The 23149-nt window shown below is 41.5% G+C and overlaps 1 protein-coding gene across 3 annotated transcripts in view; it reads right to left on the reverse strand.

The window, feature by feature from the left end:
- Window positions 1-960: 960 nt before the first annotated feature.
- LOC116687475 (receptor-type tyrosine-protein phosphatase gamma) overlaps window positions 961-23149 on the reverse strand; it is a 571464-nt gene continuing 549275 nt past the window's right edge. For all 3 annotated transcript variants that reach the window (XM_032512919.1, XM_032512917.1, XM_032512918.1), the window contains 2 exons: window positions 5316-5451; window positions 961-2647 (listed from right to left, as the gene is read on the reverse strand). In XM_032512919.1, coding sequence (XP_032368810.1) covers window positions 2498-2647; window positions 5316-5451 — 286 coding nt within the window. In that variant the 3' untranslated portion in view covers window positions 961-2497. The remainder of the gene's footprint in view (window positions 2648-5315; window positions 5452-23149) is intronic.

Below are 23149 nucleotides of genomic sequence, written 5' to 3' on the forward strand. Positions count from 1 at the left end.
GGGACCACTAAGGTCTAAGTAAAAGAGACTTCAGATACAGTATTAGGGGACCACTAAGGTCTATATAAAGAGACTTCAGATACAGTATTAGGAGACCATTAAGGTCTATATAAAAGAGACTTCAGATACAGTATTAGGGGACCACTAAGGTCTATATAAAAGAGACTTCAGATACAGTATTAGGGGACCACTAAGGTCTATATAAAAGCATCCAAAGAGCATCATGTCATGGGACCTTTAACAATACTGTAACATAAATGATGAGGCAGCTTGAGGTTCCTTTTCATTAAAATAAAGAAAACCATTAATTTTAGACAAATGAATGTGTAATGACTGTCTTTTGTGAAATTTGTGAAAACATACTGTAAGTGCAAATAAAATGAATAGATTTTAACATTTGAAAAATCCAAACCCACTGCAGTGAGACCAGTCAAATCTGGACTGGACTAACACTAAGAACCCAAAGAAGGTTTTAAACCGCATTTCAGATTTCTAAAAACTTGTTGCATAGAGCTTGTTGTTTTTGAGTCTGCTGTCCCAATGCAGATCATACAGATTCAACCCTGTAATCACACACACACACGCACACAAGCACGCACAAACACAAACACACACACACGCAGGTACAGGCCTCTGTGTTCTCTATCCGTGCTTGTCTGTCAGAATGAATTTTATGATAAAAAAATCCACTTTAAAAACACGATTTTCAAAAAGAACGGCAATGTCATATTGTTGCATCACCTGTTTGTAGTTTGTCAAATGTTTGAAATGTAAAATCACTACCGATGGTGTGTTGGATGTGTGTATTTGTGTGTGAGCTCAGGTGACGTAGCAGCATACAAGAACGCAGAGGGCCGGGGGGGTCCGCTTCCAGATAGATGGCTGTGAGTCAGCTGCGAGTACCGGAGCACTATCGGCGCGCTGGAAATCAACCGCCACAAAGGACATGTACAAAAATCACAAAGTTATTATGATAAGGATATATTTATATATGTATACATACAGTATTTCCATATATTAAAAAGCATAATATGAATAGTACAAAGAAATAATAATAAAACTTCACAGTAGCAGTCATTACACCACCTTAGGTATTCTAACATGGGCGTGACTCGCTAATAAAGAGGGAGTGTGACAAGAAAACAAGAAAAAAACAAAACAGAAACTGAATGGTAGGATCGGGCATCGAGAACCGGTTCCAGCTTGGAATCGCTTCTTAAAAAAAGAAAATCACGATTCCAATGGAATTGCTTTTTTATTGGTGTTTTGGAATTGTTTGGCAAATTTCTGAATCTTTGAATCCGATCGTCGCTTCCATATTTAACACACGCAAGTTTTGGTTTCCGTAGCGACCTCCGTACCTCCAGGCGCTCGTTGTGTTGCAGCCATGGAGCACAGTAAGCGGCGCTCCAGTGTGGCTCTCCGGTGGTGAAACTGTACTTCACCATAGAATCAAAATCAAATGTTCCTCTTATCTGGGCAATATTGCTGCGTTCTATTAATTTATCTGAGTCGGAGTTCCAACTAGAAAGTCAGACGTTGCCTAGCAACACACACCAACATGCCCCCGCTTTCCTCGGATTTCAGAGCTCGGAACTCGGACAAGCCTTGTAGACACCGAGCAAGAATTCCGATATCCGTGGTCCGAGTTGGATCGCTGAGGATAATAGAGCGCAGCATGAGCATGTGACCCGCTTCAACTCCACCCTCAAAGAATCGAAATTGATAAGAGCCGGAATCGGAAGGAAGAATCGCAATTGGAATTAGAATTGTTCACATCAACGATGCCCGACCCTACTGAACGATAAAGAGGAAACTACTCACTAAAAACAAGCGCTACTTGTCTGTGGCAATAGGTTCCAAGATCTCGGTTCTTGTGATACATGAGTGGTAATATCAGTAGGATATGTGAGCAGGGCGGAGGAGGTCACGCTGAGCTGTAGTCAAACAGCATTTTGTTACTGAGGCGGAGAGTCGGTGCCTTCCTCTGCCCACTGTCTTTAAATCAACTGGTAGCTGGCAGGCAGAACAATGTCCTTCACAGAAGCAGTTGATTCAATAAGGGCCAAAGCCATGGAATGTCGAAAAAAAAAAAAAAAAATTCAGAGCTTGAGTGGAGAAAAGCCAAGTGAGTCAGCTTTAGTATAGGCAGTAACACTGACATTGTATAGTGCAAACAAGAAAAGACAGAAGAGTGTTTCTCGTTGCCTACCGACCGACGCCGTCGTCAAACTTAAAAACGCAGGTGCAATCCCTTCAGTAGGAGAACATTAAGACATAAAATGGCGAAAAAAATAAATATCAAAAACTTTTTATCAGTGTAAAAAAGTAATCAGGTTATTCGTTTTAACCAAGAGTCTGGCAAAAAGGCCTCAAAAAGTCTTGTTCACAAGAGTTCCTTGACGTTTTACAAAGGTAAGTGGCTCCTTTCTGGAGCTCCGAGAGCCCCCAGACGCCCTCTGCTCCGCTAAGCTCCAAGCCCCCTGAAGGGCCCCTCTCACACCAGGGACTCCATGCTCTCTGCCTGGTCAGACTGGTCGGACATGGACGCCATGGTCCCATTACTGTCTCCGGCCAGGGTGCACGAGCTGTAGTCCTTGGAGCTGACGAGGCTGAGCAGAGATGTGTATAGGTACTGGTACTGGTCCTGGAGGCCATCAGTGACAGACAGAGGGAAGAGAGAGAGAGAGGGGGGGGGGGGTCAGAACTATATACTATATGAAGGAGATAGACCTATTATTGGTCTGTTTTGTTGTAGATTATCTGTATCTGTGTTTTATTTGCCTGATAACTGATAAAGGTAATTAATTAAGAAGTGTTCTACTTTGACTCGACTACAGCACTGTGTCTGTCCCTCTGCTTCGGTTTCACCCACCACTGAGTCCGACTTAATGTCCCCCCCACAAAACTATCTGACTATAATTTTTGTTTTCAATGTAAATGCATATTTGTTGCAAATATCGGTTATCGATTTTCTTAAGTACTATGAATCGGTATCGGTATCAGCCTCGAAAAACCGGTGTCGCGATCCCTACTGTATGACAACCGAGCCATATCTTGTGGTTCAGCGGTGTTAAACTCGATTTCCCTACAGGCCACACTGGAAATGAGAATAACAATAAGGGCCAGACATGTTTAGTTTATTGGCATGCTTTTATGTAAGGTAACAAGACAAAGATCTTTGACTGTATTACTGCATGTCTCATGTAGCTTTCTCATATACAGTTTGGTCGACATAACACCCTTAAAAAGGTCAGGACAAAAGTTCCTTATCCATCATAGAATACAGCAAATCGGGAAAAACTCTGCTTCTGGGGGAATTTCTAAGTCTCAAAGTTGGCAAATCTGCCAAATTCTGACTTGAATGTCACTTAATTACAGTGTGAAAAACAGTTTCCCGTCTTTTTGGTTTGATGCGTAACTAGTAGGGGTGGAAACCACCAGCGGCCTCCCGATACGATATCATCACGCTACTTATTCTACGATTTATAAGACATGCTGCTTAAACATCCAATTGGATACTTTTGAGTCTAAGGACCTCCTTCTCAGGGAAGTCTTTTGTTGACGTCATATTGCTGACTCCGCTCTCTTTTAGCTGATGTTGCATCTTCTCAGCCAACTGCCTAAGGCTTTGGCCTGGTGCCAGTCTCTGAATCCGCAACTTGCAACAACATATGCAGTGATGTGACTATGGGGGGGGGGGGCTGGGATTTCTCTTTGGCAGACACATGATGTCACCTGTCTATACCACAAAGGCACACATTCTATAATAGCCCTTAATTTAACTTCAAACCTAATTTTATCACATTTTGACACAAGCAACACCTCTGCATGGTAACATTTAGAAATGTTTACCGCATCGCAAACCCGCAGACAGCTAGCGAGCCGCTACCATTTAAAGTCTGTGACTGTTTATGTACACAGTCATGTACATTTGCCTTTTTTCTGCCGTTTTCAACAAGTCATTTTGCGCCGCATCAAATGTGTTATGGTCACGGTTCATCTTCAGCTGGTTGGCTGGTTTCCCAGCGCTTAAAACTCTTTATATAAACATTTTTATGAAAAGTCAATGGAGATATTGAACAGGAGAAAACTCTTCCATAACCACAGCCGTTAGAAAAGTGGCCAGTCACTGCTGAACTCTATTTACCATTACCTAATACCAAATTAGATTTATTGAGAGATGCTGTTTTTTTCCACTCATGTGCATCTCATGTGGTCCTGAGAAAAATCACCATCAACCCTTTGGTGTCAGCCTGTACATACTGTAGCATATTGGCTCTCAGTTGGATGTGCTCGTGGTGTTTTAAGCCCCTAGCATCGACTTCCAGGCAGCGCTGCGACCGTTGACTTCAAGGCCCCTAACCCTAACCATTTTTATTGTTGTTTGATGCTTACAACTTTTACTTTAATTAATTGAGAGTAGCCATGTAAGATCCAGTCTGACGTGTGAGGTTATGAAAGACACAAGTCTTTTCACCATGCAGTATGTTTTGTTTACTGCAAAACTTGACACGTAATATTTTTCCCACAAAAGCTTAGTGCTTGACCGAGGTTGGCAAAACCCTGAACCCTTCCCCGCAGTTGATGATACGTTGCACTGATAAGAATCATAATTCTAAAACTAGAAGGGATAAATTGGATATTCTGAAGCGTGGCTGTAAGAGCTACGTCTCCATAGTCGGCGTGTTGGCTACAGTAGATGGCGGTCGGCACGCCTCCAGTTTGGAGAAGCAGGCACGGAAGCCAAGCAACGTCCTGCTGTGGACGGGGGCAGCAGCTACATTTATTTTAAACACCTAAAAAATCATTAGCAGTTTAAGTGCACTCTATATTTATAGTATATTCACCGCTCTACCTTGCTACCAGACAGCCCTTTCCTTTGGCACTACATTTTTTCAACCGTAGAACATCCGTATTCCTACACCTTCTGCAAAAGTTCTTCTTCTGTATTCTCTGGCTCATAAAGGTATGCTCTGGTCTCCACTTTGTGGAACCGTGCCAAGTCAGAGCCAAACAGCTGATCTGCAGCGTAATACAACGCGCCGCACAGTTTGGCTTCTGCGTAACAATACAGAAGTTCTACGGTTGAAAAAATGTAGTGCCAATGAGAAATATGTGCTTGAGCTTACTCCTTTGAACAGAATTAAAGTGAAGTGACTTTGTTCAACTTTGTCAGGGCTGAAACCCTAAAGCAAGCAGCTTTATTTTGGGATCATATTGGGATCATGGATCATTACAAATACCTTCTTTTGACTTGGAATTTTAGCTTGCGGTTTATATTTGTAGTTGTATAGTTGCAGTTGTTGACTCACAATGTCTGTGAAGACTCCGGGTCTCATTAGGTTGATCATCTTGGCCACTTGGTAGACATCAGCGGCCCCCTCGCTCTCCAGTTGCTCAGACAGGGTGGTGAGGGCACATAGCGTGCCGGCGGACACTGTTCCCAACCTGCCACACACACACACACACACACACACACACACACACACACACACACACACACACACACACACAAAGCCAGGGTCTGGGGTTAGCATGCACATGAATACCAGAAAAGCTCTTATAGTATGTTTCTCAACCTATTGTTGATTTTGCTGGTTTGACAGCTGAAGCGGTAATCACAGTGAAATATCTCTTCTTTGTAAAGCTGACAAATTACAAAAAAACAAAAAGTACTGTTTGGGCCTATTTGGAGTCAACATTCAATGTAGCTACATTTGATGAAAGCCAACCTATTTTTTTTTACATCATCAGCAGCAGCATTTGGTGCCTTTATACGGAAGAGGATTAGGGCCACATGTTTTATTTGAGTTCTGAGTTTAAAGCCAGTATTCTGAGAAAAAGAGTCAGTGTTGTGATTAAAGTCAGAATTCGGACTTAAGTAAAAAGTGAGAAACCAATTTTTTTTGTTGACTTTTGACTTTAATCTCAGAAATAATTACTGTCGTATTACGATATCTAAATTCTAAGACGATATCTAGTCTCAGATCAACATATCAATTTTTAAGCCAAGGACCCCTTAACTGAAGATGGAGCACTTATATTGTATGAAATGAACTGGACTTACAATAACGTGCTGGATGGCCTAAAGCCTACATACCTTTTTTTTGCATGGAATACTAAGCCATTGAAAAAGCCTAATCATTTGTTGGCATGATTTTATGAATCGTGTTTTAATGTTACACATACATGTAGCACAGTGAATGCTTAAGATGAACTGTGTGTGTGGATGGCTACCTTAGTGACTACCTTACCTACAGGCCAGTAAGCCGGTCATCACTGGGGGTTTATTATGTTGGATTCATGTTCAAGACTTTTTTTTGTGATTTTTTGATTTTGATTTTTTTTTAGCAAAATACAAAGCATACAACAACCCACCACCACCCTCCTCCATCCGTCATCACCACCCACCCAGACCAAAAAACGAGAAATAATGACACAGAAACTCTAAAATTCAGGACCATTCAACAAAATAATAACAACATAGACAATAACCCAAATAAAACAGCTGTATGATTGACAACACTAAAGCCCATCATACACATCTCTTCCCAGCACAAACCTTCTAAGGAACCTTCCACAAAGTTCAGGTACTTTTTCTAAGACTTTTTATATAAAAAAAAAAAAAACAATTTCAAAAATGAACAATAATTTAGTGCCCCCCCCTGCCTTGACTGTGAGGACCCCCCCCTGATTTATAGCACATGAATCCACCTGAGGATGACAGCGCGGCGCGGCGTCGGGCTCCCCTGGGGAACGCCCCAATGGAACGGCTCTCCTCCTCCATTAGCAGCCCTGTCAGGGGCGCAGCACCAACCGCTGCTAACAACCACGCCTGGCTGGATAATGAGCGCGCACACAATTAGGACCGGCCTCCAACTGACAGCCGCTGCGCTGGTGCTAGCCGGCTGCGCCATGGCAACCAGATGAAGTGCTCAATTAGTCACTCTTCTTCTCGAGGATGCGACAAGCAGTCTTCATTATTCTAATGAATAAACATGAGCCGAAGCGGCTGGATCAGTGTTGTTCAGGAACACTAACGCGTGTCGATACTAAAGACACTTTCATTACGTTTAATTGGCAGTTTTCCTTGGGTACCTGTTGGGGGAGTGGGGGGGGGGGGGGGGCGGGGAATGGAGGTGCTGTGACTGTTGAAAAGTTAAACAATATGTGTCTTTCCACACTGTTCGGAACTGGCAGATAGTCAGGCTGCCAGTGGCTCCATGTGCCTGTTTGGGCCATTACGTTTGTTCACATCCTTCTATGTTCACAAAAACATGATGATTTCTTGATTTTTTGATATGTATATATACAGTATATATATTTAAGAAATCCTTACGACATGCTAGTAAGACTCTGAGACATAACATCTGCACTAAGTGCAACTTGCACAATAGGTTTATCTACAAGTTTTCATAATAGTTAAGCAGGTGCATATTTTTGTTTCCGAACTTGTATTATTATTATTAAAATATTTGTTGTTGTATTTTATCCTATTTTTTCATGTAATTTGTATGTGATATTGTATCCAAGTATTTCATTCATATTTATATTCTGTGCTGTGTGATGATATTTTGCTGTGTGGACACTAAATTTCCCATTTTGTTTGGATCAATATCTATCTATCTATCTATCTATCTTATCTACTATCTATCTATCATCTATCTATCTATATATTATATATATATATAATATATAATATACTATATATAATTATTATACTATATATATATATATTTGCTAGTGAGGACTCTGAGCACCACCATATACCATAGGGCAACGGCACGATTGGGTCATTTACATTTTAGCATACTCATACTTAAACAGTTGCACTTTTTTTCATTTCATGTATATTGTATGTATGTATATTTGGTGTGCTGCTGTTACACTGTAATTTCCCATATTTTTGGGATCAATAAATATCTATCTATCTATCTATATATATATATATAATGCAAGCAGCTGACGAGAAACGGCTTTTTTCAATTAAGGAAAATCTCAAAACTTAGAAATATAGTTTCAAGAAATGATTTTTACGTGCCAATAAAATTCTGGCTGCAGAGTTTTGTCCTAATTGCGTTGAGAGCCTCCCTTTTGGTTGTAGTATAAAATAAACTATTACAATAGTCTACCGCGAAGACACAAAGGCATGAATGATAGCCTCCAAATCATTCTTGAAATATATTCTGTAAGTTTGAGATTTTCCTTAATTGAAAAAAGCCGTTTCTCGTCAGCTTGCTTATAATATATATTATAGATATGATAGATAGATATTTATTGATCCCACAATAGGAAATTACAGTGTAACAGCAGCACACCAAATATACATACATACAATATACATGAAATGAAAAAAAGTGCAACTGTTTAAGTATGAGTTATGCTAAAATGTAAATGACCCAATCGTGGCCGTTGCCCTTATTGTAATATGGTGGTGTCTCAGAGTCTCATCAGCAAATCTATCTAATATATGTATATATATATGTATATATATATATATATATATATAATATATATATAGATAGATCGATAGATAGATAGATGATAGATGATAGATAGATCGATAGAGAGATAGATGAGAATTTGATCCAAACATGGGAAATGTCACAACAGCAAAATCATTCACACAGCACAGAATAAAATAGAGATGAAATACTTGGATACAATATACTATACATACAATTTACATAATATAATAGGATAAAATACAACAACAATATTTTAATAATAATAATACAGTTCGGAATCAAAAAAAAATGACCTGCTTAACTATTAATGATAACTTGTAGATAACCTTGTGCAATTGCACTTAGTGCAGATGTTATGTCAGATCTTCTAGCATGGCTGTAATATTTTAAAATATTACTTACATATACACGAAATCAAAAATCTCAATTGTTATTGGTGAACATAGAAGGATGTGAACAAAAAGCGTAATGGCCCAAACAGGCACATGGAGCCACTGGCAGCCTGACTATCCTGCCAGTTAGACCAGTGTGGAAAGACCATATTTTGTTAACTTTTTATACAACAGTCACAGCACCTCCTCCCCCCCCCCCCCCCCCCCCCCCACTCCCCCAACAGGTCCCAGGAAAACTGCCAATAAACGTAATGAAAGTGGCTTTAGTATCGACACCGTTATGTTCCTGAACACACTGATCCAGCCGCTTCGTCCATGTTATTTTCATTAGAATAGAGAGACTGCTTGTCGCATCCTCGAGAAGAAGAGTGACTAATTGGCACTTCACTGGTTGCCATGGCGCAACCGGCTAGCACCAGCGCACGGGCTGTCAGTTGGGCCGTCCTAATTGTGTGCGCGCTCATTATCCGCCAGGCGGGTTGTTAGCAGCGGTTGTGCTGCGCCCGACAGGGCTGCTAATGGAGAGGAGAGCCGTTCCATTGGGGCGTTCCCCAGGGACCCGACGCCGCGCCGCGCTGTCATCCTCAGTGGATTCATGTGCTATAATCAGGGGGGGGTCCTCACAGTCAAGGCAGGGGGGGCACTAAATATTGGCATTTTTGAAATTGTTTTTTTTTTTTTATATAAAGTCTTAGAAAAAGTACCTGAACTTTGTGGAAGGTTCCTTAGAAGGTTTGTGCTGGGAAGAGAGGTGTATGATGGGCTTTAGTGTTGTCAATCACTTGATTTTATTGGGTTATTGTCTATGTTGTTATTATTTTGTTGAATGGTCCTGAATTTTAGAGTTTCTGTGCATTATTTCTCGTTTTTGGTCTGGGTGGGTGTGATGGAGGATGGAGGAGGGTGGTGGTGGGGTTGTTGTATGCTTGTATTTTGCTAAAAAAAAATCAAAATCAAAAAATCACAAAAAAAAGTCTTGAACATGAATCCAACATAATAAACCCCCAGTGTGACCGGCTTACTGGCCTGTAGGTAAGGTAGTCACTAGGTAGCCATCCACCACACAGTTCATCTTAAGCATTCACTGTGCTACTGTATGTGTAACATTAAAACACATCATAAATCATGCCAACAAATGATTAGGCTGTTTTCAAGGCTTAGTATCCATGCAAAAAAAAGTCTGTAGGTTGCCATCCAGCAGCTTTATGTAGTCCAGTTCATTCATACAATATAAGTGCTCCTCTTCAGTTAAGGGGTCCTTGGCTTAAAAATTGATATGTATCTGAGACTAGAATACGTCTTGAATTTAGATATCGTAATACGACAGTAATATTCTGAATTAAAGTCAAAAGTCACAAAAAAATTGGTTTCTCACTTTTTACTTAAGTCCGAATTCTGACTTTAATCACAACACTGACTCTTTTTCTCAGAATACTGGCTTTATAACTCGCTCAATACATGTGGCCCTAATCCTCTTCCGTATAAGGCCCCAATGCTGCTGTGATTAGTAAAAAAAATAGTTGTTGCTTCACAAATGTAGCTCATTGATGTTGACTCCCAATAGGCCAAACAGTACTTTTTTGTTTTTTGTAATTTGTCAGCTTTCAAAAGAGATATTCACTGTGATTACCGCTTCAGCTGTCAAACCAGCAAAATCACAATAGTTGAAGAAAACATAACTATAATGACTTTTATGTGGTTCATGTGCATGCTACCCCAGACCCTGGCTTTGTGTGTGTGTTTGTGTGTTGTTGTGTGTGTGGTGTGTGTGTGTGTGTGTGGGTGTGGTGTGTGTGTGTGGTGCAGGTGGAACGTCCGGCGACTATGTGCACCGGGACCTTCACAAACACCGACCACCTCACCACCTGTCTGACAACTGGGAGCGAGGGCCGCTGATTTACCAAGTGGCCAAGATGATCAACCTATGAGACCGAGTTTCACAGACATTGTGAGTCCAACACTCAACATACAACACAAATATAAACGCAAGCTAAATTCCAAGTCAAAAGAAGGTATTTGTAATGATCCATGATCCCAATATCCCAAAAAGCTGCTTGCTTAGGGTTTCAGCCCTGACAAAGTTGAACAAAGTCACTTCACTTTATTCTGTTCAAAGGAGTAAGCTCAGACATATTTCTCATTCACACTACATTTTTCAACCGTAGAACTTCTGTTTGTTACGCAGAAGCCAAACTGTGCGGCGCGTTTGTATACGCTGCAGATCAGCTGTTTGGCTCTGACTTGGCAGTTCCACAAAGTGGAGACCAGAGCATACCTTTATGAGCCAGAGAATACATAAGAAGACTTTTGCGAGGTGTAGGAATCGGATGTTCTACGGTTGAAAAATGTAGTGCCAAAGGAAGGGCTGTCTGGTAGCAAGGTAGACGGTGAACTAACTATAACTATAGAGTGCACTTAAACGCTAATGATTTTTTAGGTTGTTAAAATAAATGTAGCTGCTGCCCCCGTCCACAGCAGGACGTTTCTTGGCTTCGTGCCTCTCTTTCTCCCAAACTGGAGGCGTGCCGACCGCCATCCTACTGTAGCCAACACGCCGACTATGGAGACGTAGCTCTTACAGCCACGCTTCAGAATATCCAATTTATCCCTTCTAGTTTTAGAATTATGATTCTTATCATGCACGTATCATCAACTGCGGGGAGGTTCAGGGTTTGCCAACCTCGTTCAAGCACTAAGCTTTTGTGGGAAAATATACGTGTCAAGTTTGCAGTAAACAAAACTCTGCATGGTGAAAAGACTTGTGTCTTTTCATAACCTCCCACGTCAGACTGGATCTTACATGGCTACTCTCAATTAATTAAAGTAAAAGTTGTAAGCATCAAACAACAATAAAAATGGTTAGGGTTAGGGGCCTTGAAGTCAACGGTCGCAGCGCTGCCTGGAAGTCATGCTAGGGCTTAAAACACCACGGCACATCCAACTGAGAGCCAATATGCTACAGTATACAGGCTGACACCAAAGGGTTGATGGTGATTTTTCCAGGACCACATGAGATGCACATGAGTGGAAAAAAACAGCATCATCTCAATAAATCTAATTTGGTATTAGGTATGGTAACTAGAGTTCAGCAGTGACTGGCCCTTTTCTAACGGCTGTGGTTATGGAAGAGTTTTCTCCTGTTCAATATCTCCATTGACTTTTCATAAAAATGTTTTTAAAGAGTTTTAAGCGCTGGGAAACCAGCCAACCAGCTGAGAGAGACCGTGACCATAACACATTTGATGCGGCGCAAAATGACTTGTTGAAAACGGCAAAAAAGGCAATGTACAGACTTTGTACATAACATCACAGACTTTAAATGGTAGCGGCTCGCTAGTTGTCTGCGGGTTTGCGATGCGGTAAACATTTCTAAATGTTACCATTCAGAGGTTGCTTGTGCAAAATGTGATAAATGTTGGATTAAAGGCTTATAATAGAATGTGTGCCTTTGTTATAACAGACTCATGTGTCGCCAGAGATCCCAGCTCCCCGCCCCCCCCCCCATAGTCACATCACTGCATATGTTGTTGCAAGTGCGGATTCAGAGACTGGCACCAGGCCAAGCCTTAGGCGTTGGCTGAGAAGATGCACATCAGCTAAAAGATAGCGGACAGCAATATGACTCAACAAAAGACTTCCTGAAAGGAGTTCCTTAGACTCAAAGTATCCATATGTTTAAGCAGCATGTCTTATAAATCGTAGAATAAGTAGCGTGATGATATCGTATCGGGGGCGCTGGTGGTTTCCACCCCTACTAGTTACGCTCAAACCAAAAAGACGGAAACGGTTTTTCACACTGTAATTTTAAGTGAATCAAGTCAGAATTTGGCAGATTTGCCAACTTTGGACTTAGAAATTCCCCAGAAGCAAGTTTTCCCGATTTGCTGTATTCTATGATGGATAAGGAACTTTTGTCCTGACCTTTTTAGGGTGTTTGTCGACCAAAACTGTATATGAGAAAGCTACATGAGACATGCAGTAATACAGTCAAAGATCTTTGGCTGTGACCTTACATAAAGCATGCCAATAACTAAACATGTCTGGCCTTATGTATATTCCATTTCCAGTGTGGCCTGTAGGGAAATCGTTTAACACCGCTGAAACCACAAGATATGCTCGGTTGTCATACAGTAGGGATCGCGACACCGTTTTTTTCGAGGCTGATACCGTTACCATTCATAGTACTTAAGAAAATCGATAACCGATATTTGCACAAATATGCATTTACTTGAAAACAAAAATTATCATCGATGTTTTGTGGGGGGACATTAAGTCGGACTCAGTGGTGGGTGAAACCGAAGCAGAGGGACAGACACAGTGCTGTAGTCGAGTCAAAGTAGAACACTTCTAATTATTACCTTTATCAGTTATCAGGCAATAAAACACAGATACAGAAATCTACAACAAAACAGACCAATAATAGTCTATCTCCTTCATATTATATAGTTCTGACCCCCCCCCCCCTCTCTCTCTCTCTTCCCTCTGTCTGTCACTGATGGCCTCCCAGGACCAGTACCATACCTATACACTCTCTGCTCAGCACTCGTCAGCTCCAAGACTACAGCTCGTGCACCCTGGCCGGAGACAGTAATGGGACCATGCGTCCATGTCCGACCCTCCCAGGCAGAGAGCATGGAGTCCCTGGTGTGAGAGGGGCCCTTCAGGGGGCTTGGAGCTTAGCGCGAGCAGAGCTCGGGGGCTCTCGGAGCTCCAGAAGGAGCCACTTACCTTTGTAAACGTCAAGGATCTTGTGAACAAGACTTTTTGAGGCCTTTTTGCCAGACTCTTGGTTAAACGAATACCTGATTACTTTTTACACTGATAAAAAGTTTTTGATATTTATTTTTTCGCCATTTTATGTCTTAATGTTCTCCTACTGAGGGATTGCACCTGCTTTTTAAGTTGACCGACGCTTCGGTCGGTAGGCAACGAGACCACTCTTCTGTCTTTTCTTGTTGTTGCACTATACAATGTCAGTGTACTGCCTATACTAAAGCTGACTCACTTCTTTTCTCCACTCAAGCTCTGATTATTTTTTTTTTTTTCGACATCCTGCTTTGGCCCTTATTGAATCAACTGCTTCTGTGAAGGACTGTTCTGCCTGCAGAGCTACCAGTTGATTTAAAGACAGTGGGCGAGGAAGGCACCGACTCTCCGCCTCAGTAACAAATGCTGTTTGAACTACAGCTCGACGTGACTCCTCCGCCCTGCTCACATACCCACTGATATTACCACTCATGATCACAAAACGAGATCTTGGAACCTATTGCCACAACAAGTAGCGCTTGTTTTTAGTGATTAGTTTCCTCTTTCATCGTTCAGTAGGTCGGCATCGTTGATGTGGAACCATTCTGATTCCAATTGCATTCTTCCTTCCGATTCCGGCTCTTATCATTTTCGATCTTTGAGTGAGTTGAAGCGGTGGGTGGGGGGTCACTGCTCATGCTGCGCTCTATTCTCCTCAGCGATCCAACTCGGCCCAGGATATCGGAATTCTGTCTGTGTCTACAAGGCTTGTCCGAGTTTCCGAGCTCTGAATCCGAGGAAAGCGGGGGCATGTTGGTGTGTGTGCTAGGCAACGTCTGACTTTCTAGTTGGAACTCCGACCAGATAAATTCTATACGCAGCAATATGCCCAGATAAGAGGAACATTTGATTTTGATTCTATGGTGAAGTACAGTTTCACCACCGGAGAGCCACACTGGAGCGCCGCTTACTGTGCTCCATGGCTGCAACACAACGACGCCTAGGTACGGACGGTCGCTACGGAAACCAAAACTTGCGGGTTTAAATTGGAAGCGACGATCGGATCAAGATTCAGAAAATTTGCCAAACTTCCAAACACCAATAAAAAGCAATTCCATTGGAATCGTGATTTTTCTTTTTTTTAAGAAGCTATTCCAAGCTGGAACCGGTTCTCGATGCCATCCTACCATTCAGTTTCTGTTTTGTTTTTTTCTTGTTTCCTTGTCACACTCCCTCTTTATTAGCGAGTCACGCCATGTTAGAATACCTAAGTGTGTGTATACTGCTACTGTGAAGTTTTATTATATTCTTGTACTATTCATATTATGCTTTTTATATATGGAAATACTGTATGTATACTATATATAATATATCCTTATCATCATAACTTTGTGATTTTTGTACATGTCCTTTGTGGCGGTTGATTTCCAGCGCGCCGATAGTGCTCCGGTACTCGCAGCTGACTCACAGCCTCTATCTGGCTGGACCCCCCGCCCTCTGCTTTCTTTATGCTGCTACGTCACCTGAAGCTCACACACAAAACACACATCCAACACACCATCGGTAGTGATTTTACATTTCAAACTTGACAAACTACAAACAGGTGATGCAACAATATGACATTGCCGTTCTTTTGAAAATCGTTTTTTTAAAGTGGATTTTTAATCATAAAATTAATTCTGACAGACAAGCACGGATAGAGAACCAGAGGCCTGTACCTGCGTGTGTGTGTGTTTGTGTTTTGGCGTGCTTGTGTGCGTGTGTTGTGTGATTACTGTTAATCTGTTATGATCTGCATTGGGACAGCAGACTCAAAACAACAATCTCTGGCAACAGTTTTTAGAAATCGAAATGCGGTTTAAAACCTTCTTTGGGTTCTTAGTGTTAGTCAGGCATCCAGATTTGACTGGTCTCACTGCAGTGGGGTTTGGATTTTTCAATGTTAAAATCTATCATTTTATTTGCACTACCGTATGTTTTCACAAATTTCACAACAAACAGTCATACCATTCATTTGTCTAAAATTAATGGTTTTCTTATTTTAGTGAAAAGGAACCTCAAGCTGCCTCATCATGTATGTTACAGTATGTTAAAGGTCCCATGACATGATCTCTTTGGATGCTTTTATCTAGACCTTGGTCCCCTAATACTGTATCGAAGTCTCTTTTATATAGACCTAGTGGTCCCACTAATCTGTATCTGAAGTCTCTTTTATTAGACCTTATGGTCCCTAATACTGTATCTGAAGTCCTCTTTATATAGACTTAGTGTTCCCCTAAACTGTATCTGAAGTCTCTTTTACTTAGACTTAGTGGGTCCCCTATACTGTATCTGAAGTTCTCTTTTATATAGACTTAGTGGTCCCCTAATACTGTATGAAGTCTCTTTTATAGACCTTAAAGTTCCCTAATACGTATCTGAAGTCTTTTTCCCAAAATCAGCCTTGGTGCAGAATCCAGCCACTAGAGCCAGTCCCACAATGAGCTTTCCTTAGTATTGCCATTTCTGAGTCTGTAGCTTTGTAGGAAGGGGGGGCTAACCAACTGCCACTTGCTTGTTTGAAAGCCATAATGTCTCTCTCATGGGTGGGCCAAATTCTCTGGGCGGAACAAAGCACAAAGGGAAGTAACCTTGCCCCTTTGACCTCATAAGGAGCAAGATTCCAGATCGGCCCATCTGAGCTTTCATTTTCTCAAAGGCCAGAGCAGGATACCCAGGGCTCGGTTTATACCTATCCCATTTCATAGGCAGCCATGGGTAACTCATATTAATGTAAAATACCTCATAACGTGAAATTGGCATGCCATGGGACCTTTAAATTGAACTAAAACTGTTAAAATGAAGGTGGGTTTTTATTTTAGCATATTTTGCTTCTCTTTCCCACTTCGATATATGACAACAATGTCATAGTGATTTGATGATGGAGGGATTTTCTTGAAAGCCCAAACTAGAAAGATAGTTGAGTTGTCTCTCAATACTAGCATATCTTCCTACCTGCATGTGGCGATTTATTTCCACTCCAGACATTACCCTTTAAGAAAGTGTGTGGATTTAAAGGAAACCCAGTAATTTCCTAAAACAGCTAGGCACTGTCATTTTTAGCAACCGTTACTCCAGCACGAGGAAAACAGTAAGCTTGCTGAGGACTACTTTAGCTGCAGATTAAAACACATATGCCTCATCTTTAATTTTGTTGCAATAAAACAAATATAGAATATTGACAGCCTATCCTTTAATTTATGCTAACTGGCAGCAACACCAAGTTAGACAATAAAATAATTTTGAAACTTGGGAAGGTGGGTGTGGTATCCTAAAAGTAATAGTCATAATTACCGCTGCTAGGACAGCTAGTCTCAGTATCCACACAGCTAAATTGTTCTCTGGTTAATTGGCATTTCTTTAAACCAATCACATCGTCTGGCAATGCTAAACGCTGGGCGGGAGCCACGGTACCTCTGCAACAATTATCTCAAGAAGGTAACTTGTTTTGGTGGAACTGTGTACGTTAAAAGTAGTTTAGTCGTACTACAGTAACCACTCGATTGGACAGATAGTCTAGCTAGCTGTCTGATTTACCCGCAGAGATCGGAGACCGGTAACCATAGTCCTCAGAAATCCACCACAGGTTAGAACGCCAACACAAGACAGAGGAAGGTAACGGAACCACCGGCCAAAATAAAACACATCCGACGGAATTGTCCGGGCGCGTCTGAACAATCCGGAAGGTGAGCGTCATGGATATAGAGCGTCCTTCGCAGTGAGGGCGCTGCCAAAACATCCGTTGTGTTAAATATATTCTCCAACAAAATACGGGCCTGGCTCCTTTTAAAAACAGCAGATAAAACAGGGTAATGAATAGAGTAATATATATATATATATATATCTATATTATATATATATTATAATATATAATATATAATAACTAATATAATTTCTGCAGAATATTGTCCCTACAACTATGTGATGTATTGAACTTGTAAAGTAATAACACGGTATTTTACATGTCACAGTAAAGACAATTTAGTGGCGTATAGCCCATTTCAGACAAAGTAGGCAATGAAACCGGTCTGCAGCGTTCAAAAACCTGTCAGTTCACACCAATGGACAAGACAAGACGGTGTGTATGTCTCCATAGCCCCACTCTTTGCACCTTCCTCTAATCCGACTTTTAGGCTTTTTGTGAGCTGGAGTATACATTGTTACGTCTAAATGAACGTGTATAGTCTAGTGCGATGCTTGCTACAGATGTCAATAATAGGGATGTATTGGCGAAAACATGTTTTGTTTCTTCGACTCAGGCTTTGTTCCAACGCCGCTTGGTGCTCCTCTCTTCAGTCACTCTCTATCTCGCTGGCCGCTGTGGGCTTATGGTGATTGGTTGAAAAACATTAAAAACTATCGCCCATCCTGGTCCCTACCTAGCTACCTGCAGTGTCCTCCTACTTCACTGGTAGAGAGTGGGAGTAGCTACTCCAGACGGAAGCTAACGTTAGGCTGGTAGTAGTAGCTATAGCTTATCAGTCTCTGTTACCAAACGGCTGTTTGGCTCAATTTCTGTAACCAACGTTACATAACATGGTGGAAAAATCAATCTAGCCAAGAAACTAGCTATCTATCCCCATGATGTATTATAGAAAGTTGTCCATGAAAAAAACAGGTGTATTGCGATAAAGCATACATCCCTATTGTTTTGGGTGTTTTTCTGCCACAACAATGCATGCCCAATTGCAGAGACATAACTGCGACGTCCACTCCAAAATTGTTTATATATGGTACCTCGCTGCGGCCGTTGAGGCTCCATCTGCAAGTCAAAGCCATTACAACCAGCTGCATAAAAATAAAATGGAGAATGGATCATTTTATTTCTGTCTTACAGGTGACTTCTCTATGGCTGTTGAAACAGGTGACGTATCTACATTCTAAACCAGCTCTGCAACTAGAACAGTTGAATCACAGTGAAACCAACAGCTGGCTGGAGTTGAGCTGAACTGGGGCGGTTCAGAACGCTGAGACCTGTTCCGTGTTTTGTCTCGTCACAATCTTTAGTCTGAACTGGCTTTATTGTTAGTTCCATCAAATTCTAGTGCTGTCTTAGTGCTTTCTAAAGGTAGACAATACTCATTGACCATGTGGCCTACAAAACTGGTGCTCTTCTCCTAAAACCAGCCATAACCACGCAGAACATACGCCGTCTCACCTCACCTGGTATTTTCACACCAGATCTAGGCAAAGGCGTCCAATGACATTAAACCAGGGCTTGGACCAATCTGATTTATCTGCCACAACCCTGAGACGCCATTTATTTCATGTCACAAGAAAACAAGCGCTCTTTTTTACACATTCTGCGTCCACTGTGGTTATGAAAGTGATTGACTAGCAAAAACTGCTTTTGGAAGAAAAACAAAACAGGTGGAGGTCCAGATGTCCAGATCCGTGCTCGCTGACAGAGGTGTGACCACCCGCTCCAACCGCCCAAGGCCTTGTACATACTTTCATTCCACACTCCCAGTATTTCTCCAGAGAGTGTATATTTTTGATTTTGCTGGCCTACGAGCAAGAGCCGATTCTGAATGTTTCCTGCTTCAGCTGCTGTAACCCCTCACACACACAACCACCACACAACACACACACACACCCACACACACACCACACACACACACACAAACTATTCCACTCTTTGACATGCGGATGTTCTAATTTACGCGTATTTTGATGATCTTCTGTACCGTACCAGGCGTGAAATGACACTTGTGGGTTTCATTTTAATGAAAAATGTGGAAGTGTTTTTTTTCACACAGCAAAACAGATAATGTGCATGGCGAGGGGGGAAGTATTTAGATTTTTTTTTTTTTTTACTTTTACCAAACTTGAATCCCGTGTCAAAACATCTTAGTCAAGCTTTTCTCTCTCTTTTGCCGATTTCCTCTCCCTGACTGGATGCCCTACCCCCCTTTCCCCCCTCCCACCATAGCGTTTATGTGTATATGTCTTACAGTTATTAGCTTCATCTCATTGGAGTATCTGTTTGCTTAACTTATGCATTAACAGCCTTACATGCTGTATTTGTTCTGCAACCACCACAGTGTTTATCTCTGTTGAATTAAGGGCCATTGAGCTGAAATGTCCACTTTTAGGATGACATGTACACATTTCTGTTTCTGGCTTATTATTATTTATTTTAAGTGTTTTGATGAATATACACTTTGCCTAAGGGCCCGTTACACCAGAAAGTGGCACGTGGCTAATTGGGGAGCAACTGTTGCTGCTGAGCTAACGAACATGCTAGCACTGTTGAAATGACGTGCTAGTGCTTGACCAATGTGTCAAACTCAAGCCGTGGGCTGAATTGGCCCTTGTAGATTTAGATCGGACGCATATCATTTTGTTTTTTGGTGTGCCACAGTGCACATGCAGCTCTACTACAATGAGATAGTACATAATATTTTTGTTTGCTTCTGTAACCCAACCCTGTCTACTTATCGACTGTATCAGAGGAGGTATTTCGTCACGATTTAAAATTCCATTGGCATTTCCCATGTTTCTCTTAGCCATGATTGTTTACCTAAACATGAATTATTGACTTTGTTCTGATGTAACATGTACCACAAAGCTCTATAATTTCCAATCTGACATAATCATGTCTGTTATCTGTCCTTCCATTGGAGGTCCCCCATGGCGCCGCTGTAGTGGTGGAATGTGTGGAAGCCGTGTGGGTGCGTCCGGTGTTGGGTGCGTCCAGGTGTAGGGCGTCCAGCTTCCAGTGTTCCAGCTAACCCCTCCATTAATGTTCAGGCATGATTGTGATATTACGTCATCCCTCTTCTCGGAATTTTGCTTCCATCCACTGGAGGCTTCGTTTGTGTTGCCAACACAGATGAGGTCTCTCACTAGATAATTTCCTTACCATTGACCCGTATTTTGTTTTTTGTTTTTTGGAAAAGGTGTCTGTTCCTTCTTCTTTTGTAACATGAAATACAAAAAGAGGGATTTCTTTTTTTTGTTTTTGTTGAAAGCTATATCAAAGCATTCTATTACAGTGTTATTTATATGTAAAGGGTATTGCTATACATAAAATAAAATATGGGTTTTGATGTAATTTTCTGAAATCCTGTGTGATAATTGTCTTTTTTGTGATTTTGTTTTTCTCACAGGCTCCTGACGGTTCTTGCGACCGGCATATTTACTGGGGTTTCAACTCTGGTTCGGTCCTGCAACTACTGAAAAAGTATATTTTACCACTTTAGTGATCTCGTTTCTGATTTATTTCACATGACAAGTCCTCCAAAACATGTGACTTAAGTTGCTTATCCTAATTTCTGACACGACCACAGGAGAGTTTTCGAATCAGTCTAAACCGGAGAACATAACAGTAGCTTGTGGTTTAGGTTTAGACACAGAAACTAGCGGTTCCATGAGAAAATGGTGGTTGTGTTGAAAATAGACCTCACTTCACTTCTGCTACCATGTGACGTTCGTAAAGTTATAAAAGTCATTGGGTCACCAACACATTCTCACTCCTGAAACGTAGAAAGGCTGCTGGGTCAGGTGCCTTTGGCATTTGTACTGACAAAAACTCTCCTTTAGGGCATACGCAGTACTTGGTCAAACTGGTTGCTATCACCTTCTTGACGCTCTGATGTGGCGAGACCTCCTTTTAAACTGACAGCGGCACAATAACAGGACAGTTAGGTTTAGGAAAAGATGGTGGGTGGGTTTCATAATGTCGTTTCCCAACACGAATTCCCGGACTACTATTGAAGGGTTGTTGTTACCCTCACACCCCCCTCCCCCCTCCCCAAACTTGCCCCTCATGATAACCGAATTTTTGAATAAGACACTAATTTGTTGCTATCAGTATCCCCCTGAAACCAACCACCTTTACTTAGTAATGTACCTGGGTGATTTTCATCCCTACTGTCCTTCTTTATGTGCAAGTCCTCTTATTCCTGCTGTAACTGTACCGAGGCCATCGAGTCTTTTCAGTGAATGTCCTTTGATGGGGGGGGGTAGGCCGGAACCGTGGTATGCCAGAAACCGCCTCTTTTTCCCTTCACTACAAATTAACGCAGAGGACAACCACTTTTATGATTCATTATGGTTGTCTATGGTTATACCTCTATATTTAATGGGTTTTGTTCGATATCAACTAAATGATGTCTTTTGAAAACTGCATTATATGGTGTTTAATTTAGTGGACATCAGCCTAATCGTCATGTAAATAAGGACATTGTCTAGGAACCAGAACTTCACCAGAAAAATTCTTTACCAAATGGTTGAGGGAGAGCAGATTTTGGAGTTTTCATATGATTAATCGGTGATTATTTCACCCATTGATAGAAGACGGTGATAATAAGAGAGGACTATGGAGACGACTTAGTTTACAGGACATAATGCGACACAGAACCGACAGGTATCGCCATCTGTGTGACTATTAACAGTATATTGAGGTGCAATTCCACAATATAAAATTCAGCTGCATTGAGTATTTAAACTGTCACTACCTATCATGTGTTTTTAATTTTTCCTGCATATCAGATTTTGCACCTTTGTCAGCTGGATTTCAAATTGGTAAATATTAGACCCTACAACACGTCATACTGGAGTCCAAGTGAATACTTTTTTCAGTATATTGACAACAAGGTCTTTGACTATTGGCAGCATCCACCAATCCAGCGCGGGTGTTTTGAACCTATCCACAAGCAATAAAATATTTGGGGCTTTCGTCTTGCTTCGTCCTGGAAAATACCAGAATTAAAGTTTTAGACAAAACAAAATGCCAGTAAGTACCCAAAATGACAAGGGATAGATTCTTCAGGGTTATAAACTCCCCTTCAAGATTGTCAATGACCTGGCTGTGCAGAGGACACACAGGAGGCAGAGATTTGGAAAGGCAGTCTAACTACTGAACAATCATTGCATCAAGGCTGTCTCAGCGCTATCAAAGCCGAAAGGGGCTGTATTGAGGATCAAATCATCCCCGTCACAGGCCATTGTCCAGGCCGGCAATCTTTTGCACTGAGAGCCAAACCCTTCTGGACCTAAAGGCTTTTCCCTTGCATCTTCCAAATAGTCTGTGCTTGATTTTTGAAAGTCTAACCAATGTAATGATACCTTTACAGTCCAAATGTTTAGGAGTTGAAGCCCCGGCAGCAGTTTTCTACGCAATTGTCTGTCTTTTTCACACAAGCCCTATTTGACGTACTTCCCACCCAAAGACTACAGGACCCTTGCGCAGCAGGCGGAGGTTAACTTGGCTACTGACGTACAAACCACAATGCGAATTGTAAAGTTATTTCATGATGGAATAGACACATAACACACATTTAAGGCCAATCCAGGGTGACCTTTTAATCACTTACAATCAGTGATGTAGTGGAGGCTAAACCCAACGTAAACCGCCGTTATGCACCCTCACAATTTCGGAAAATGGCTTTACCCACCGCAAAGTGCGTTACCCACCTCTGTCCTAGCCGATCTCCCCAAGCACATTCTAAATTTAAGCTTGTGTGTTTTAGTTTCATATTGTTCTATTAGTTTTCA

This window comes from Etheostoma spectabile, chromosome 4 (assembly GCF_008692095.1).
Source record: "Etheostoma spectabile isolate EspeVRDwgs_2016 chromosome 4, UIUC_Espe_1.0, whole genome shotgun sequence".
Taxonomy (NCBI): Eukaryota; Metazoa; Chordata; class Actinopteri; order Perciformes; family Percidae; genus Etheostoma; species Etheostoma spectabile.